General features: G+C 38.2%; 1 protein-coding gene across 1 annotated transcript in view; it reads right to left on the bottom strand.

Annotated features, from left to right (window-relative positions):
- LOC132850386 (coiled-coil domain-containing protein 148-like) overlaps positions 1 to 17,231 on the bottom strand; it is an 87,411-nt gene that overhangs the window by 44,230 nt on the left and 25,950 nt on the right. Inside the window, exons 4-7 of the mRNA XM_060876930.1 lie at positions 15,674 to 15,777; positions 10,661 to 10,755; positions 10,114 to 10,259; positions 845 to 940 (exon numbers count right to left, since the gene is read on the bottom strand). Coding sequence (XP_060732913.1) covers positions 845 to 940; positions 10,114 to 10,259; positions 10,661 to 10,755; positions 15,674 to 15,777 — 441 coding nt within the window. The remainder of the gene's footprint in view (positions 1 to 844; positions 941 to 10,113; positions 10,260 to 10,660; positions 10,756 to 15,673; positions 15,778 to 17,231) is intronic.

Consider the following 17,231-nt stretch of genomic DNA (forward strand, 5'->3'; position numbering starts at 1 on the left):
ATTTTGATCACTCACCTGTTTTCATTCTCTGTGCTCTCACAGCCACCGTTTAAAAGGACCAAAAGGTCTTTTCGCTCATATAGTTTGAAGTATATGCTCTCTTCTCTTCGGTCTGAGATGTTACCAAGCCTTTTGATCTGTCTTTTACTAACCTGTTTTTTGACTTTGCCTCATTTTTTTCATCACTGTCTTTTGCCTTGCCTTTGTTCCCCCCTTTCTACATTGACTGACCAGTGGCATTTTTTTGTACCTTATGTGTTTGGATTTGACTGCGTATATTTAAATAAACACTCACCTGCATTCATGTCTGAAAAGCATATTTCTGTTTTCTGACAATTTTCCACAACACATCACATTATACTTACATTTCAGGCATTTGACAGGCGTCCTTATCCTGAGCGACTGACATTTAATCTAATTTTATACAACTAAGCAATTGAGGGTTAAGGGCCTTGCCTAAGGGCGCAGCAGTAGCAGCCTGGCGGTCCGGGGAATCAAACTCACAACCTTCCAATCACTAGTCCAATGCCTTAACCACTGAGCTACCACTTCCCTCCCCAATACATCATTCCTTGCATAACACACAATCACACTACAGTATAAGTAGCATCACCCCACATGCTGCTTATTATGTAAATTAAATCATCTTATTACATCAAAACATTTTTTTTAGCCTGACTTTATTCATAACAGTTTTAAAATCATCACGCACTAAAATTCCTATAGTGTCTAGCATATATTCATGTTCTTCCCCTAACCACCATTATAAAAAAATACATGCTGATGAAAATAGCATCAGCCTGCTAATATATGCAGTGCCTAACAGTGCTAGAGTGATTAATACCTCCAGTCCAGCAGTGCTTAGCTCCTGCTCGAGAGCCACACACTCATCCTGCAGTCTGTCCATCACAGCCTGCTGCTGTTCCTTTACAGATACCACCTGGGGCAAGAAACAGACAGAGGGAAGGAAGGATAAACAAAGAAAGGAAGAAAATGAGGATTTCTGTGAGCAAATGGTCAAGGAGTCATAGATTTAAAAAAAAAACCTCTTCAGATTTATTTCTGAATGTGCCAAAGGATCATTTATATTGTCTTTAAGTAAAGGTAGCAGGAGGTAATTGCTTGTGGTATATTACACACAAACACACACACACACACAAACACACACACACACACACACACACACACACACACACACACACACACACACACACACACACACACTTCTCCCCGTTAACCTTTCCACCTCCAGCTCAACTTCTGTCTTCTTTCCATCTTTTTTTTATATCACATCTAAGCAAAAGTCATATAACAGTAAGGAAGGATAGCAAAGACAAAAAAACAGTAATCAAATGTGCTTAGCATTATTACAATTAGTTTAATTGCTTGATAAAGCAGTTTAACTGTGTTTTATTTTGTCAGAATCAGGAGCTGTGAAGGAGCATCAGAGGGATTTGGTGTTCGAACACCACCTTGGGAAATTTTGGGAAACTAAGATTTCACTCATATACAGTATCTTTTTAAAAGTAAATTAAAAAAAGTGCTGCCTTGTTTAAAACTGATGGTATAAGCAGCCATGTTGATGTCAAAAAGTCAAAACTTTAGTTTTTTTTTGGTTCCCCTGGGTCAGAAGATTTAGTCGGAAGCAGGATTAATTTAACACATATTCAGTACAGTGCAGTTTATATAACAGCACAATTACCAGTTTGTACACTATAATATACACTATAATGATGTAGATGATTTGGAACACTATTTAACCTCCACAAACATCAATTAAGCACATGCTTCAGTTTGTTTCATCACTTTATATTCACTTTCAGCTTTTTTATGACAGGATTTTCCCAGTTTCTGTTAGAAAACTAGCTGTAAGCTAGCAGAGCACAGAATTACCAGTGTGACATGGTTTTCATATGATTCAATGCCCCTTTTCCTTTATTCCTAACATCCTATTTGAATCATTTTTTAATTGATCTGTCATCACTGTATTTTATGAGATTAGAACAACAGTTAATAAACAATCATTTATTAAAATATAATTCAGTAAGAAATATGTGGCATTACAGCATCAAAATGCATGAGCATATCACGCTTGCCATTATATCTGTAGAGACCTTGCTGTGATTTCATTTAGCATATTTTCTCATCCCAACAGTGAAAATTAATTCCTGGCTATGTATCTACTGAAAATCTTTAGTAATTGTGTATATTATACATCGCCATAGGACATGACAGACTGCATTTGTAGAACTGTGTAAAACAACAGACACTAGAGATGTGTTTAAAGGAATTTTGGTAGCCTGGTGGTTCAGATGTTGGACTACCAATTGGAAGGTTGTGAGTTTTAATCATAGGTCCCACCAAGCTACTACTGCTGGGCCCCTGAGCAAGGCCCCTAACCCTCAATTCCTCAGTAATACAAATACTATGAGATAAAATGTATGTCGCCCTGGATAAGGGCATATGCCGAATGCTTCTGAATTCAGCTCAATCTCACCTCTATAACTGTTAGACCTGTACATTAGGTTCTTCAGCTAGCACAGAAAAAAGAAATCCAGCATCAGCCTATTTTTAACATAATTTCTTCCAAGTCCAAATATTTTAAGAAGTTAAAGTATGTTTTCTGTTGCATGTCCCCCATTTAAATTCCACTTAAATGTGTGTGCACAGTTTTATCTTTTATCACTTATCGCAAAGAAATTTCCTTAAAAGGTTTTTAATGCATGAGGTTAAGCTCTTTAATAGCTTTACTTCTTAGGATATAAACTGTGCTTCACCAAGAGTAGTAATGAGAGCAGTTGGTTAATAGAAAGACATAACAGACAGAGTCTCTCTCCCTCTCTCTCTCTCTCACTCTCTCTCTTTCTCTCTCTCTCTCTCACACACACACTTCTATACTCCTATCTCCTTCTATATTTTCCCAAAGTAGCTAACAACTGCCTTGACATGACATTGTCAAGGATAAACCTTGCCTTACCATCTCTAAACGTTTTTTTTTTTAATAAATACTGCACATGCATGCGAGATGGCTACCATCTTTGATCTTTGATTCCTGAGCCGCATGTCCTCAGAAAATACACCATGTCTGCTGTTCAAAGAGCAATAGGGTTCATTGTAGCATGATGTGAGCTTTAGCAATGGACTGAACAAACTATACTGTCTAGGCCCATAGTTATGTGCTATATGGCTTACATTCCCTATAAAACAATGTTTGAATTCCCCAAACCTGAACACACCTGAACACAGCAAAAATGCATTACACTGTAAACAAGCTTATACAGACTATAACAAAAAAAAAATCATTGTATGAAGTTGTACAGTGGCGAAGATCGATGAAAAGGCATTGAATGACATTTCCATGGCACGCCACCTTAACAGCTAAGCATCACGGTATATTTGTCTTGACATCCTCATGTCCTCATGGTCCCCTGGCAGATAGGGATCCATGCTGACCTAGAATTACAGGTCAAATATAACACTACTGTAGCTATACTGTCAATAACCGGAGAAGAGGACGTCTGGCTCAAAACGTCTATATCATTGCTGTTAATGTTAATAGCTATAATTTTATCTAAACTGTTATATTTATGTAAATGTAGTCTGGTCTTCAAGACCTCTGTCTTGTGTGTGCTTTTTATTTTGCTGTTGGTAACAATAACAGTTTTATTTATTAAAGAAATTACTATGCAGCTCCAAATTTTGGATTATTGCATTCTGGAAAGTGGAAAGCACTTGCAATCATCTTGAAAGCTTCTATAGAATAAAACCCACATCCTCCTGTCTAGCCAGGCTTTCTTCCACTTTAAATTTTATCTTCACCGATTTTTTAAACGAAGTAGAGCTGCTTAAAAATCCATAACACGGGATATTGGATAAGAAAGAACAGAGAAAGAGAGAGTGAGTGAGAGAGAGAAAGAGAAAGAGAGAGAGAAGATGGTGCTTACATTTGTACATAGCAGTGAATGAGCTGAAAGAGAGGACCAGCTGATTAGATGACTCATATCTCATGTCTCTGCGAGTGTGCCCTCTCCAACAGCATGTACGTATCACCAAAGCCATTAACATATTGAATATGAACCCTGTCCCCTTTTCCCATCATTACTGCTAGAGAGGTGAGGAATTTAATAATCATACCCGGGCAAACAGCATAATACCATTCCATTCAGAGCTGCAGTTATGTAATGTGGGAAAAGGTGCGTTAAAAATGTTAGCGGCAAGGTGATAAGGCCTGATAACGGGTCGTTTTTATGCAGAGGAACACCACAGAGAGAAGTAGAAGAGTGACTGTTTCCCATTTTCTGTGTGTGTGGGGGATTGGGAGGGGGAGCGTTTTAAAAATCGATATAATTACTTACATTCAGGACAAAGCCGATAGATCCACACAAATCTTTTATTGTTCAAAAAACAAATGGGAACACCGAGTCTCAAAGAGTAACTCACTGCAGTGTGTGTGTGTGTGCTGAAAAAATACATGCTGTATGTCAGAGCTATTCATTTATATTCCTACGTGAAGATGTTTCTTCACAACACATTCTCCTGCCTCAAATCAAAACCAGATGACTGTGACTGCTATTCAGGTTATACAACATGCTCAACTACTTTCGCTTCCTTACATTAGCACCTTATTGTTTTATGAATGACATCTTTCATTTTGCTGTCTTATGGCACAGCTTCGCTTAACAACATATGGACAATTGGTATTTTCTCATGATAGATAGCATCCTTTGGGCCAGGGATTGAAAACCCATAGTATTTCCTGATACCACGATTTCTCCCATATGAAAATCGATCAAATCCCTCCTACTACCTAGCTCTCATTTTTAAATGAACAGCTACTAGCTGGGGTGGGCGAAGATGTAGCGACTGGTTTCATGTGTCTCAGAGACTACACTAACCTTCACCTCGCTTGCTTCGGGATGAGTGAAGCCACATCGTTTGTTAATCTCCTAATTAAACACTTATTGTTCTGCATCATGTGGAAAGTTCTTTAAGTTAGGAACTGATTTAAGGTTCATTATGAGACCCCATGCAATGAAAGGTTCTGTCAGGAACCCAGAAATGGTCCTTCTATGGCATCACTGAACACAACACATATACCAAAGAAGAACTATTTCTGTGTTCCAGAGAGTACCTTTCATTGCTTTTGGTCTCACGATGCCACAGTGAACCTGAGATTAGTCCATAACTTAAAGAACCTTCTACATGATGCAGAACAATGTGTTCAGGTTTCATTAAAGGGTTAAGGATTCTTCAGGTCCTATAGAAGAAGTGGTAGCTCAGTGGTTAAGACTTTGTACTACTGATCAGCAATTTAAATTCCAGGACCACCAAACTACCATTACTGGGTCCTCAAGCACGGCCCTTTATCCTCATCTGCTTAGTCATGTAAAGGATATAAATGCGTTGGGCTTACAGAGAGTCAACCATATGTTGTATATGTAAAGACTCACTTTTCTGATGAGAAAACACTTATCTGTATTTGCTTGCTCTTGCATCAACAGTTACTCCTATTGCATGTGGTCTGTCCTTTGTGGCTGTATGCTGACATTACTCTGAATAAAGTGGCTCTCGATACACCTCAAAAACTTGCTCTTCTGGTCACAGATGTGTCAGCGAGACACGCTCCAACAATTTGTTCTCTCTGAACTCTGATATGTCTCCCATTATCTTGTGTGGATTGCAATATTTTATGTACAGCTGTGCTTTTGCTCTGATAATTCAACCTTCACACTCTGCTCTTACTTATGGAATATGAGTTCATTCTGCACTCTACTGAAACACAGATCCCAAGCAGCCATATCAATAAGCTATGCTTGATATATTATTTACCATAACTACCTTGTACGTTACAAGCTTTTTAAAAAAAAAAAAAAACAGGTGTACTGGTTTATTACCAAAACATATTAATATCACCAGCACACTCTTCATATCACCAGAACACTCTTCATAACACCAGCACACTCTTCATATCACCAGCACACTCTTCATATTACCAAAACATATTACTATCACCAGAACACTCTTCATATGACCAGAACACTCTTCATATCACCAGAACACTCTTCATAACACCAGAACACTCTTCATATCACCAGAACACTCTTCATATCACCAGAACACTCTTCATATCACCAGAACACTCTTCATATCACCAGCACACTCTTCATATCACCAGCACACTCTTCATATCACCAGCACACTCTTCATATTACCAAAACATATTAATATCACCAACACACTCATATCACCAGCACACTCCTCATACTGGTCTAAATATGTAAAATTTTCATTTTCATAATCATACATAACCATAATCAACATTAAAAGGTCTACCATTACAACACAATTGATATTATTAGCTATTATTCAGTGTACTTCCACCAGCCCAAAAATTAACATCTTGTTCATGTCAATATACTCAGTATATAAAGTGATCCATGATTCATCAAACTCTCAAATCTGTAACCAAAAGGACGGATCTGTTCATTCAGTATAGACGCAAAACTGCCTGGTGCAGAAGGGTTAAGAGTCTTTCCCGAGAGCATAACAGCAGCATGATGGTGCTATTAATTTTCCAGTTCACAGCCCGGTCACTGACCAAGGAAACGGCAGACTTGGGATTTTAACTGACGCTCGGTCCTCCATCTGCTTACTGGTTTCTCTTACCAATGATCTATTTGACTCTTCATTTATAACACCATATTTTAAGGTTGAAATAATCACCACTTCATTTTGTATTTTTTTAATATATAATTCTCTGCCTTTCCAAGTGCCAACTAAAGCAGTGTTCTGAAAGGTCACTTTCTTTTCATTTGTGTTTAAATGATTTGTTTACTTTATTACTGTAATGAGAATTTCTGATTCTCAACCTCCTTTTGTGTCTGCTGATGTGTTTGCATCAGAGAGAATTTATATGTTCATGCACGCTGTGTGGAATGGGAATATTTTAGAATAAATTTGACAAACACATGGGTGAATTCTGCTGCACGCTGTTTCTGTTATAAGGAAATAATCGAGGACAGAGTGGTGTAATGTGCCAGAGACATAGCGGCGTTCCTCTTACCACTGAGAAACGTATTAGTTTCCAGTAGTAGCACATCCTCAAGTTCATAAGTTCATATTTATTTTTATTTGTATCTTTTCTCTTTTTTTGATTCATAAAAAAATGCACCTGATCAGTTTAAAGTTCTGTTGTAAATGCTGTAGTACATTCACAAAACAAGTCAGAAACATAATGTTCTGTTACTAATTACAGCAAAGCCCTCGATCCTGAAGATTATTCCATGTTGCAAAGCGTTAAAGGATGTTTTCACGTTTGAAGTTTAGTCTGAAACAGGAGGTGGTAAAAGTTCGGTTGCCCTGGAATTGTGACGTGATTCCCATGAATGTGAACTCAGGTCCACACTCGTTCAGGAAGTAAAGTAATCTGTGCATGCGTTTTAGCCGATAATGACATCATTACACATGCCTAAAAATGCCTTATTGCCCATAATAAGTAAATTACAAAATGATCATGTGAATTATTTGTTCCTGCAAAAATGATGTTCGAATGAGTGCGATGATAGAAGCCTGTAAGTTGTCTTGCAGCCAGAGCTAGTGTTGATTATTGTAACAAAACAAGTAGCTGACAGAGACTGGGTCTACACCCTGCCGGAGCACTGGGGTTCTACCTGTTTCCCATTACTCCTAATGTGGTTGGTTATATATACCCTTCCTTGTGCGTTGATTGTTTGTCGAGTCATTGTTCACAACGTGCGCTATGTTCGCCGTTGTGCTCTGTCATGTTAATGTTTTGTTTCCATGTGTTAAGTAACCTTGTTTTTGTCTTAGTTCTGTAATGTAATTTAAAAGTATTCTCGTTTTGGTTTATATTATGTTTGCTTCAGTTAAGACATCTTTCTGTTATGATTTTGTCGAATAAACCGTAGTTCGTTTTTATCCCTGCATTTGGGTCTGTTAAATCTACGCCATGCCATCGACCACCTGACAGTAGCATTGTGTTCTCCATTCGTGTTTATGATGTAAGATAAACACAAACACACCAGGGTTTGATAGAACCAAGCGGTGGGGTGGCTGTTACATGTGCATGTGTTTTAGCCGACGATGACATCGTTACACATGTACCGGTACACTGGAGGCTCACTCCAAATATGCTTAAGTCTTAAATTACAAAATGATCATGTGAATTGTTTGTTCCTGCAAAAATTATGTTAGAATGAGTGCGATGATAGAAGCCTGTGAGATGTCTTGCAGCCTGAGATAGTGTTGATTATAGAACTGCTATTATAGAATATTAATCTGTCTAGTCACAATCGACAAGTACTGTGATATAAAGAAGATGAATCATTAATTACATGAATTATTCAGCGACACTATTAAGATTACACTTGATTGTTCTGACCCTCAGTGGTATGTTTATGCTTTTGGTTCTATTCAGATATGCATATTGTTTGTACATATTATTCAGTAATTGCTATGAATAATTCAATAACCTCAGTTAAATTATTAAGAAAGCTATGTTATTATCAGAGTCAGGGACCTCAGAAGGTCGGTTTATAATGTTTGGACCCTGTGGGGAACCCAAAATCTACAAAAAGCTTTTTTAAAGTGTAACTAAGTTTTTTTTTTTTGTTTTTTTTTTACTGTAGCTCAGAGGGTTATGATGTCATTTATGTTTTACATGGCTGTCATTTTGTAATTTTATGCTTCAGCAACTTTGTAAACAAACATGCCTGGCAATTAGCCGGGCATTAATTAAAAAATTTTGTTACAAGGACGTGAAACAGCAGGGGAGAGAGAGATCAGGCAGATATACAGAGCAAGGAGAGTGACAGATATGGACTGTTTTTGATCCCTCAAGAGAAATTATGTTACAGAAGCATAACACTCCAAATATAGGTGTAAAAAAACATAGAATTTAAATAAATATATGTACAACATTCAGAAAATAAAAGAGGGTTCTGGTGATATGAAGAGTGTGCCGGTGATATGAAGAGTGTGCCGGTGATATGAAGAGTGTTCTGGTGATATGAAGAGTGTGCCGGTGATATGAAGAGTGTGCCGGTGATATGAAGAGTGTGCCGGTGATATGAAGAGTGTGCCGGTGATATTAATATGTTTTGGTAATATGAAGAGTGTACTGGTGATATGAAGAGTGTACTGGTGATATGAAGAGTGTTCTGGTGATATGAAGAGTGTTCCGGTGATATGAAGAGTGTGCCGGTGATATGAAGAGTGTGCCGGTGATATCAATATGTTTTGGTAATATGAAGAATGTGCTGGTGATATGAAGAGTGTTCTGGTGATATGAAGAGTGTGCCGGTGATATGAAGAGTGTGCCGGTGATATGAAGAGTGTGCCGGTGATATTAATATGTTTTGGTAATATGAAGAGTGTACTGGTGATATGAAGAGTGTTCTGGTGATATGAAGAGTGTTCCGGTGATATGAAGAGTGTGCCGGTGATATGAAGAGTGTGCCGGTGATATGAAGAGTGTGCTGGTGATATGAAGAGTGTGCTGGTGATATGAAGAGTGTGCCGGTGATATGAAGAGTGTGCCGGTGATATGAAGAGTGTGCCGGTGATATCAATATGTTTTGGTAATATGAAGAATGTGCTGGTGATATGAAGAGTGTTCTGGTGATATGAAGAGTTTGCCGGTGATATGAAGAGTGTTCTGGTGATATGAAGAGTGTGCTGGTGATATTAATATGTTTTGGTAATATGAAGAATGTGCTGGTGTTATGAAGAGTGTGCCGGTGATATGAAGAGTGTTCTGGTGATATGAAGAGTGTGCTGGTGATATGAAGAGTGTGCTGGTGATATGAAGAGTGTTCTGGTGATATGAAGAGTGTGCTGGTGATATGAAGAGTGTTCTGGTGATATGAAGAGTGTGCTGGTGATATGAAGAGTGTGCCGGTGATATGAAGAGTGTGCCGGTGATATGAAGAGTGTGCCGGTGATATGAAGAGTGTGCTGGTGATATGAAGAGTGTGCTGGTGATATGAAGAGTGTTCTGGTGATACTAATTTGTTTTGGTAATATGAAGAGTGTGCTGGTGATATGAAGAGTGTACTGGTGATATGAAGAGTGTTCTGGTGTTTGTTTATGTACCTGCTGAAGGACATGAACCCACTCTTTGTGCTCATTGGCTGCTGCAGGCTGTGACATCAGTCTGTAGAGGAGGTCCTCTCTTAGCTGGCACACTGGCTCTACTGTGGCCAAGCAAAATGCTTCACGTTCATGCTCCAAACTCAGATCTATACACACAGATAAACATATGCACACAAATTGGTATCACTCAACATGCATGTTTAATGCCACTGTAACACACACTAAGATGATTTAACCTAAACACAAATGAAATAAACTTGAACATGGCATGGATGAGATTATACTTATATCAGACATTAAACACTAGATGTGCTCTTTAAAAGTGATTTAAATGATAGATTGCTTACAAATTGGTTTACATGCGGAGTGCATTGGATTATTAACATGTGGAGTGCATTGGCTTATGGGTTCTGTAGTCCTGCTCTGCTATTGATGCTAACCTGTTGGTTTGGTAATGATAATTTCCCAACCTAAATGATCTGCTCCTAAATTGTAGAAATGCTTAATAACACTTATATTCTCCATTAAACTGAAAATTCTTTATTACCCAAATGCAGCAGTTCAGTAAAGAGATCTCCATCGTCCTCTGCTTCCAGTCTGCTTCTGGTCAGGAAGCTCCTTAAATCAGCCATGCTTCGATCCCTAAAACAGGGGAGACGCAGGGGAGACGCAGCACATAAGAACATCATTATCTTTATATACACTTGCTTGGATCATCCACTAAGGTGTCTGTGTTTTTTTGTATCTGTTCTATACACAGTGTTCCAAGCAGAACCTTTTGTTTTGCATCCAAGAAACCATTTTTTTAATTACCAAAGTTTGCTTCTTTAATTTTGCACTTGATCTGAATGCTAATGTAGCTAATGAATTGGGGAAGCTTACAGCCTCCAGATTAGCCTTTAAGATTCTGTTTGACTCAAACCATGACTTACACCATATCCAGAGTGACCAGCAGTGGAGGATTGTTGGACCTGGAATTTCAATTCACAACCTTCCGATAGGCAAACACCTTAACTACAAGGCTACCACATCCCCACGATGAGCTATTCATGATGAGCTATTCAGGGTCTCAAACATAGATTTGATTTCTGACTCACCTTAATTTATAAAAATTAAAAAGCAGAATCCCAGACACATTATCCCAGGCCCATCATTTAGAGGCAAAATTACAGTATATGACGTGACGTACGGCTAAGTACGGTGACCGATACTCAGAATTTGTTCTCTGCATTTAACCCATCCAAAGTGCACACACTCAGCAGTGAACACACACACCGTGAACACACACCCAGAGCAGTGGGCAGCCATTTAATGCTGCGGCGCCCGGGAAGCAGTTGGGGGGGTTCAGTGCCTTGCTCAGTTCGGTGCCCGAGACCCAAACCCACAACCTTAGGGTTAGGAATCAGACTCTCTAACCATTAGGCCACGAGTACCCCAATAAAAAGACTTGTATTCACAGTAAAACATAACATCCTAACATGGTTCCAGTCTCATTATGATATTTTTTTTCTTTAATAATAATGGTCCATTCTGTTTATCATATGCTAATATTAACAGAATGACACTATGCCAATTGGTGATGTTTGGTGAATCATAAGGTTGCCTTACTTGCTAGCTACATTAGCATTGCAGCTCCAGTACAAAGCTAAAGAAACACACTTCAGATATGAAATGTATCTTTTCTGATCCATTACAATAATAAGGAGGAAGTTGTGTAAATGGTACTTTTTTGGCCAGAGTGTTGCTTCAATGAAGAAAAGGCTGCAGTCACACAAATGTGACTTGAGAATGAGAAGTTTTTACAGGTCAAACAAAAAGGTAAGAACAAAAGCAGAACTATCAAACTTTAAACCGCTGCATGCTGCCTGATGGTGCTAACGAATTGGATGGCAGGATCAGTGGGTGGCTTTTTTTTGTGAGTGTGTGAGCGCTGTTTGCTCATTACTGAATCCCACATGCATGCACCCCATTAACCCTGCCCGACTCATACACGCTCATTACCCCAGAGCTATGACTGCCCTTCTCAAATCACACACCTTTATAAACCCGCGAGGGTCACTATCTCCCCATGTCTCTCAGTTCCTCTGTCTCTATCACTCTCACTCCCACACACATCCATTTAAACACAATGTCACACGGCTGTGTGGGAAATATACCAAAAAATACAGTGCACACAGAATCTCATAAACCCAGTGAACTTATACAAGAGGGTTATAGCAGAGAGCTTAATGTTAATGGCTCCAGCTGAAGCTTTCTCTTCCAAACCTCTTAAAATCTTATCTTCTTCCTTTTTTTCCTGAATTTACCCTTCTTCACTCTTAGTTTCTGTCTTTATCTCCTCCCCCACCATCTTCATTTCTCCTCATCTAATCCCAGCTTTTCCACTCCTCTGGCAAGAAAAACGCAATCAAGAGTTTCGCCTCATCTATCTTTGCCCGTTTTGCCTGAGTGGCCAGGCAGCTGTAGAGCCGAAGGAGAATAAAGTATCTGACTGGCTCGCAAAGTATCTGACAGCCTCAGGCCTTTTTACAGGAAACTTTACTATGTCACCTTCCTTTGCTAGTTTATAGCTGTGCGAGAACTACAACTCCCTTCATCCCCTGCTAACAACTTTATTATCCAGCTTGTATATCACAGTTGAAATAATGGTGATGTACTCATCTAAACTCAGCTGTATCTCTGGCATTATATCAATGATAAACAGTAGTGGAATATCCACAGAAAAAGCAGAGCCTGACCGTATATATGTACAGAACATCAGCGAAAATTTGCTGTTTCCAATGTGCCATCACTATATCAGTTTTAGGTGAAGTGATTAATTTTTGGAGAAATACTTTGCTTTGTTTTGTCATGTTTTTGCCCCCTACCCTACCCTCATTATACAGAGCAGAGCACCAGGTTAGTAATAGTCTATCGACTTAACTGCATTAAATATTTCCCAATATAATAAGTAAATAATATTACAATACAGTAAACTATAATCAACTCACGATGAGGGAAATAACACTTGACAACAAAATTTATTTACAAAAAAAATACTAAGAATAACACATAACAAATCCATGCTTAAATAATCTTAAATAGAACAATATTCCATAAACACTGTATACGTCTTATACAAAAAAAAAGGCAAAATAAAACTCACAAATTAAAGTTCAGTTACTTAAAATATGCATAAACTCAAACTCCTCCCTAACGTCGCCAGAGGAATTGTAAACCACTACCTGGTCCTTCGAACAGACTTTTGTCCAACAATGAAATAAACAAGCTTGCAAAACGTCTGTAGTCAAATATTCTTTTAGCTACACTTACAAAAACGCAGATTCTTGGTGACTCAATACAGCTAAATTCTATAGTTAACGGCAGTTTTTATCAGCTACGGCTTATCTAAGGTCAAACCTTTCTTATCATTCAAAGACTTTGAATGGGTTATATATGACTTCATCTCTTCTCGTTTAGACTATAGTAATGCCCTCTATATTGGTGTCAGTCAGGCTTCTCTCACACCCGCAGTTGGTGCAGAATGCTGCAGCAAGGCTATTAAAATTAATGCGTAAGCGTGATCATATTTCTCCTATATGAGCCTCTCTTCGTTGGCTTCCAGTGCATTTTAGGATTGATTTTATGGTTTTAGTGTTGGTTTATAAATCCTTGAACGGTCTGGCCCCAGCTTATCATTCTGACCTTATCAATCCATACGTTCCATCAAGGTCCCTTAGGTCTGTGGATAACTTGCTCTCGGTTGTCCCTAGAGCAAGAATGAAGCATAGGGGTGATCGAGCATTTGCAGTTGCTGCTCCTAAGCTCTGGAATTCATTGCCAATGTCGGTGAGGCTGGGCCCAACATGATCTGTTTTTAAATCTAGTCTCAAAACATATTTTATTCCTTGTCATTTAACTCAGTTTAGAAGTGTGTGTGTTGTCTTTTTACACTTATTTACACTTTTTATGTCCGAATTTACAGCAATTAAACGTAAAATGTGCTGTAAAAATAAAATACAACTTGAAACTTACTTCAAAGAAAATAAAGAAACCTAAAGTAACTGCTGGGTTAAGCAACTAAAAATTCTTTTTTCTGGTCTATTTCAAACTAAACACCACTTTTATCGCACGTCGGACAGCAACAAACTGAAAACTTTTCTCTCATTATTCTGGGTCTAATTGGCCAAAAACTCCTTCCTCTCATTCTCTAACCATTTAACTATAACACTTTACTCCATAAGGGCAGAAATATACGCTGATTGAACCTACTACAATTTACTAAACAAACCTGTTGGTTAAAAGCGCATGTTTCCCAAGCAACATATTCGATCTACATCTTGATTGCTTGATGAGTTACAGTCATTTAAAGGTCACGGTCACAGTTCAATTTAAAGTTGTGTTATGTTCCGACAGACAAAACTGTAACAAGCGCTAACAGAAGCCTATTGGGGTAGCAATCATGTTGCTCATGCTCACTCTGTGAGTATTTTCTGTTGAAGAGAAACAACAGATAAGATACAAGATTGACCTCAAGACCCAAATACTCTGCAGCCTCCAAGATCTTGTTTTAAAGCAAATAATCGGATAATAATACATTTCCACAAATAAAGCCAAAGTGTCCAATGTGTTTGTGATGTACAGAACTATTTTTATCGTAAAATATATTCCAAAGATGAAGCCGAACGTGGGATAATTTACATTTACAGCATTTAGCAGACGCCCTTATCCAGAGCGACTTACATTTTTATCTCATTTTATACAACTGAGCAAACTGAGGGTTAAGGGCCTTGCTCAGGGGTCCAGCAGAGCCTGGTGGACATGGACATCGAACTCACAACCTTCCGATCGGTAGTCCAACACCTTACCCATTTGGCTACCACAACCCTATGGTAATGATAATGGAGTGGATATGTCTGTAGATCAGAAATGCGTGTGCACCATGGTGACCTTGAGAAAAGGTGAAAATGAAGAAAACGAGTCTCACTTTTCTTATGCCTTAATGACTTTCAGGTTTTTGTGTGAATTTGGAAATGTAGTTGGCTGGGAATGTTGCACTGGTTAATGCTAATTGCATGTCCTGTTTGCTTCTGACAAACTGTGACAGGAAATTTAATGGCTGGATCAAACACAGTTGAACAAATGTACAGCTAGAACAGCTCAAAACATGCTTCCAGATTGTACATCGTGTTACTGCATGCTGTTGAATCTCAACAGCCTATTATAGTGTTATGCTAAAAAATGTATTAGAATTCAATAGAAGAGATTAAGCATGAGGAAAGTCTGACCTGTTGATTAATATCAAGCATATCAAGCTTACATTTAAATAGAGACCTAGAAATAGTGCAATCTTAAATATTATTTTTTCCAGATATTGAACATTTATTTTCTTTGTTTTTAATATTTCAAAATAAGTTTTTATGTGATCTCAGGCTTTGGGATCCTGCTGTATATATTTAGTTCACTTGTCATGTTTTTTGAAAAATGTTAGAAACTGGTTCTTGCTGTTGATCTTCTGATACTGTAAATGCAGTACGGCGATGTGATGTTAAACTCAGGAGTGTGTGGTTAGGTGTGTTACCTGGCTCGGCTCAGTTTGTGGTTCTCGGAGGTCCACACCTGTCTGTGTTGGCGTAGCAGGCAGCTCTCTCTCCTCTCCTGAACCATATTCAGACTCTTCTTTATCTGACACAAGAGAACAGACATCACATGCAGCATCACTCAAGCGTCATGTCAATACGATTGTAAGTGGTGGCTCAGTGCTTAAAGGGGGTTTGTAAGATCAGGGTTCAAGCTCAAGCACTGCAAAGCTGCCACTTGTGGGCCCTTAAGCAAGGGTTCTTAACATTATCTGGATTATAACTGACCCTGATCCTAAACAAACTAGCATATGGAAAAGTGTGCTGTAATGTACATGTGACAAAGGCTTCTGCTTCTACACTTTCACGACGTTTCATTTTTATTTGTTTTTTTATATTATTGTACAGATCCTGATTTCTCTGATTCCCAGCACGACTGACACATTCACAACACACTTCCATTTCTATGTATGATTTTCAATATTTATATGAAGAACTGTTCATTTTCCCTGTAAGTGTCCCATCCAGAATGATTTCACTGTATATGAATGAACATGATTAAATGAATGAACTTGACACTGTAATTGTCTGGGAACTTTGATTTTAATCTCTCTCACTCATTTTTTTTTATTTCTTATCTTCTTTTCCCATTTTTTATCTTTTTTCCTCACTAATTTTGTTGCTCTTGTATTTCTTATTATTCCTTGTCAACTCTCTCATTCTCCATCTTCTTCTTTCTGCCTTCATCCCCTTCTGTTGTTTCTTTTATCTTTTTGTTTTATGTTTTTTTTTTTCCCTTACTCACAGTCACTTTTTCTTTCTCTATATCTTTTTACCTTTTCTCTCTCGTAAGCTGTATTCACACATACAGTGATTTCATCACTGCGATTGGCCGGTCGCAGTATGATGAAGGCTTGAGTAGGCGTTCCTAATACTGGTTGCCATAGTGATAATGTTTCTCAGTGGGTGGCACAGCTATCATTCTACATGACAGAAAAGCATTTTCTTGCTTCTAAATGATTGTGTATAAAATTCACCAGTGTTTTTGTCAGTAATGGCTTCAACTATTCGTTTCCTGGACACAAGGGGGACATTCTGGCAGTTTTTTCAACAGGGTCAGGTTGTTGGTACCAGGTTTCAAAATTCTTATCAGAAGTCCAGACACTAACCACTGAGCCAGCAATGAAAATCCTGTCTCCCAGTCAGAGAATTGAATCTAGGTCTTCTGTTTGACAGCCGGAGATTTACCACAATATTAGCAAGAACAGATATTCTTTCTTACTGTCTTGTTTTTCTTTCCTTGTCTGTTTCTCTTTCTGCTATTTCACTTTACTGGTTTTACTTTGACTCTGTGTTTGCTTTTCTCTCTCTCTCTCTCTCTCTCTCTCTCTATATATATATATATATATATATATATATATATATATATATATATATATATATATACACACACACACACACACACACACACACACACACACACACACATATATATAAAATCTAGGTCTTCTGTTTGACAGCCGGAGATATTTACCACAATATTAGCAAGAACAGATATTC

This window comes from Tachysurus vachellii, chromosome 8, assembly GCF_030014155.1.
Source record: "Tachysurus vachellii isolate PV-2020 chromosome 8, HZAU_Pvac_v1, whole genome shotgun sequence".
Classification (NCBI taxonomy): Eukaryota; Metazoa; Chordata; class Actinopteri; order Siluriformes; family Bagridae; genus Tachysurus; species Tachysurus vachellii.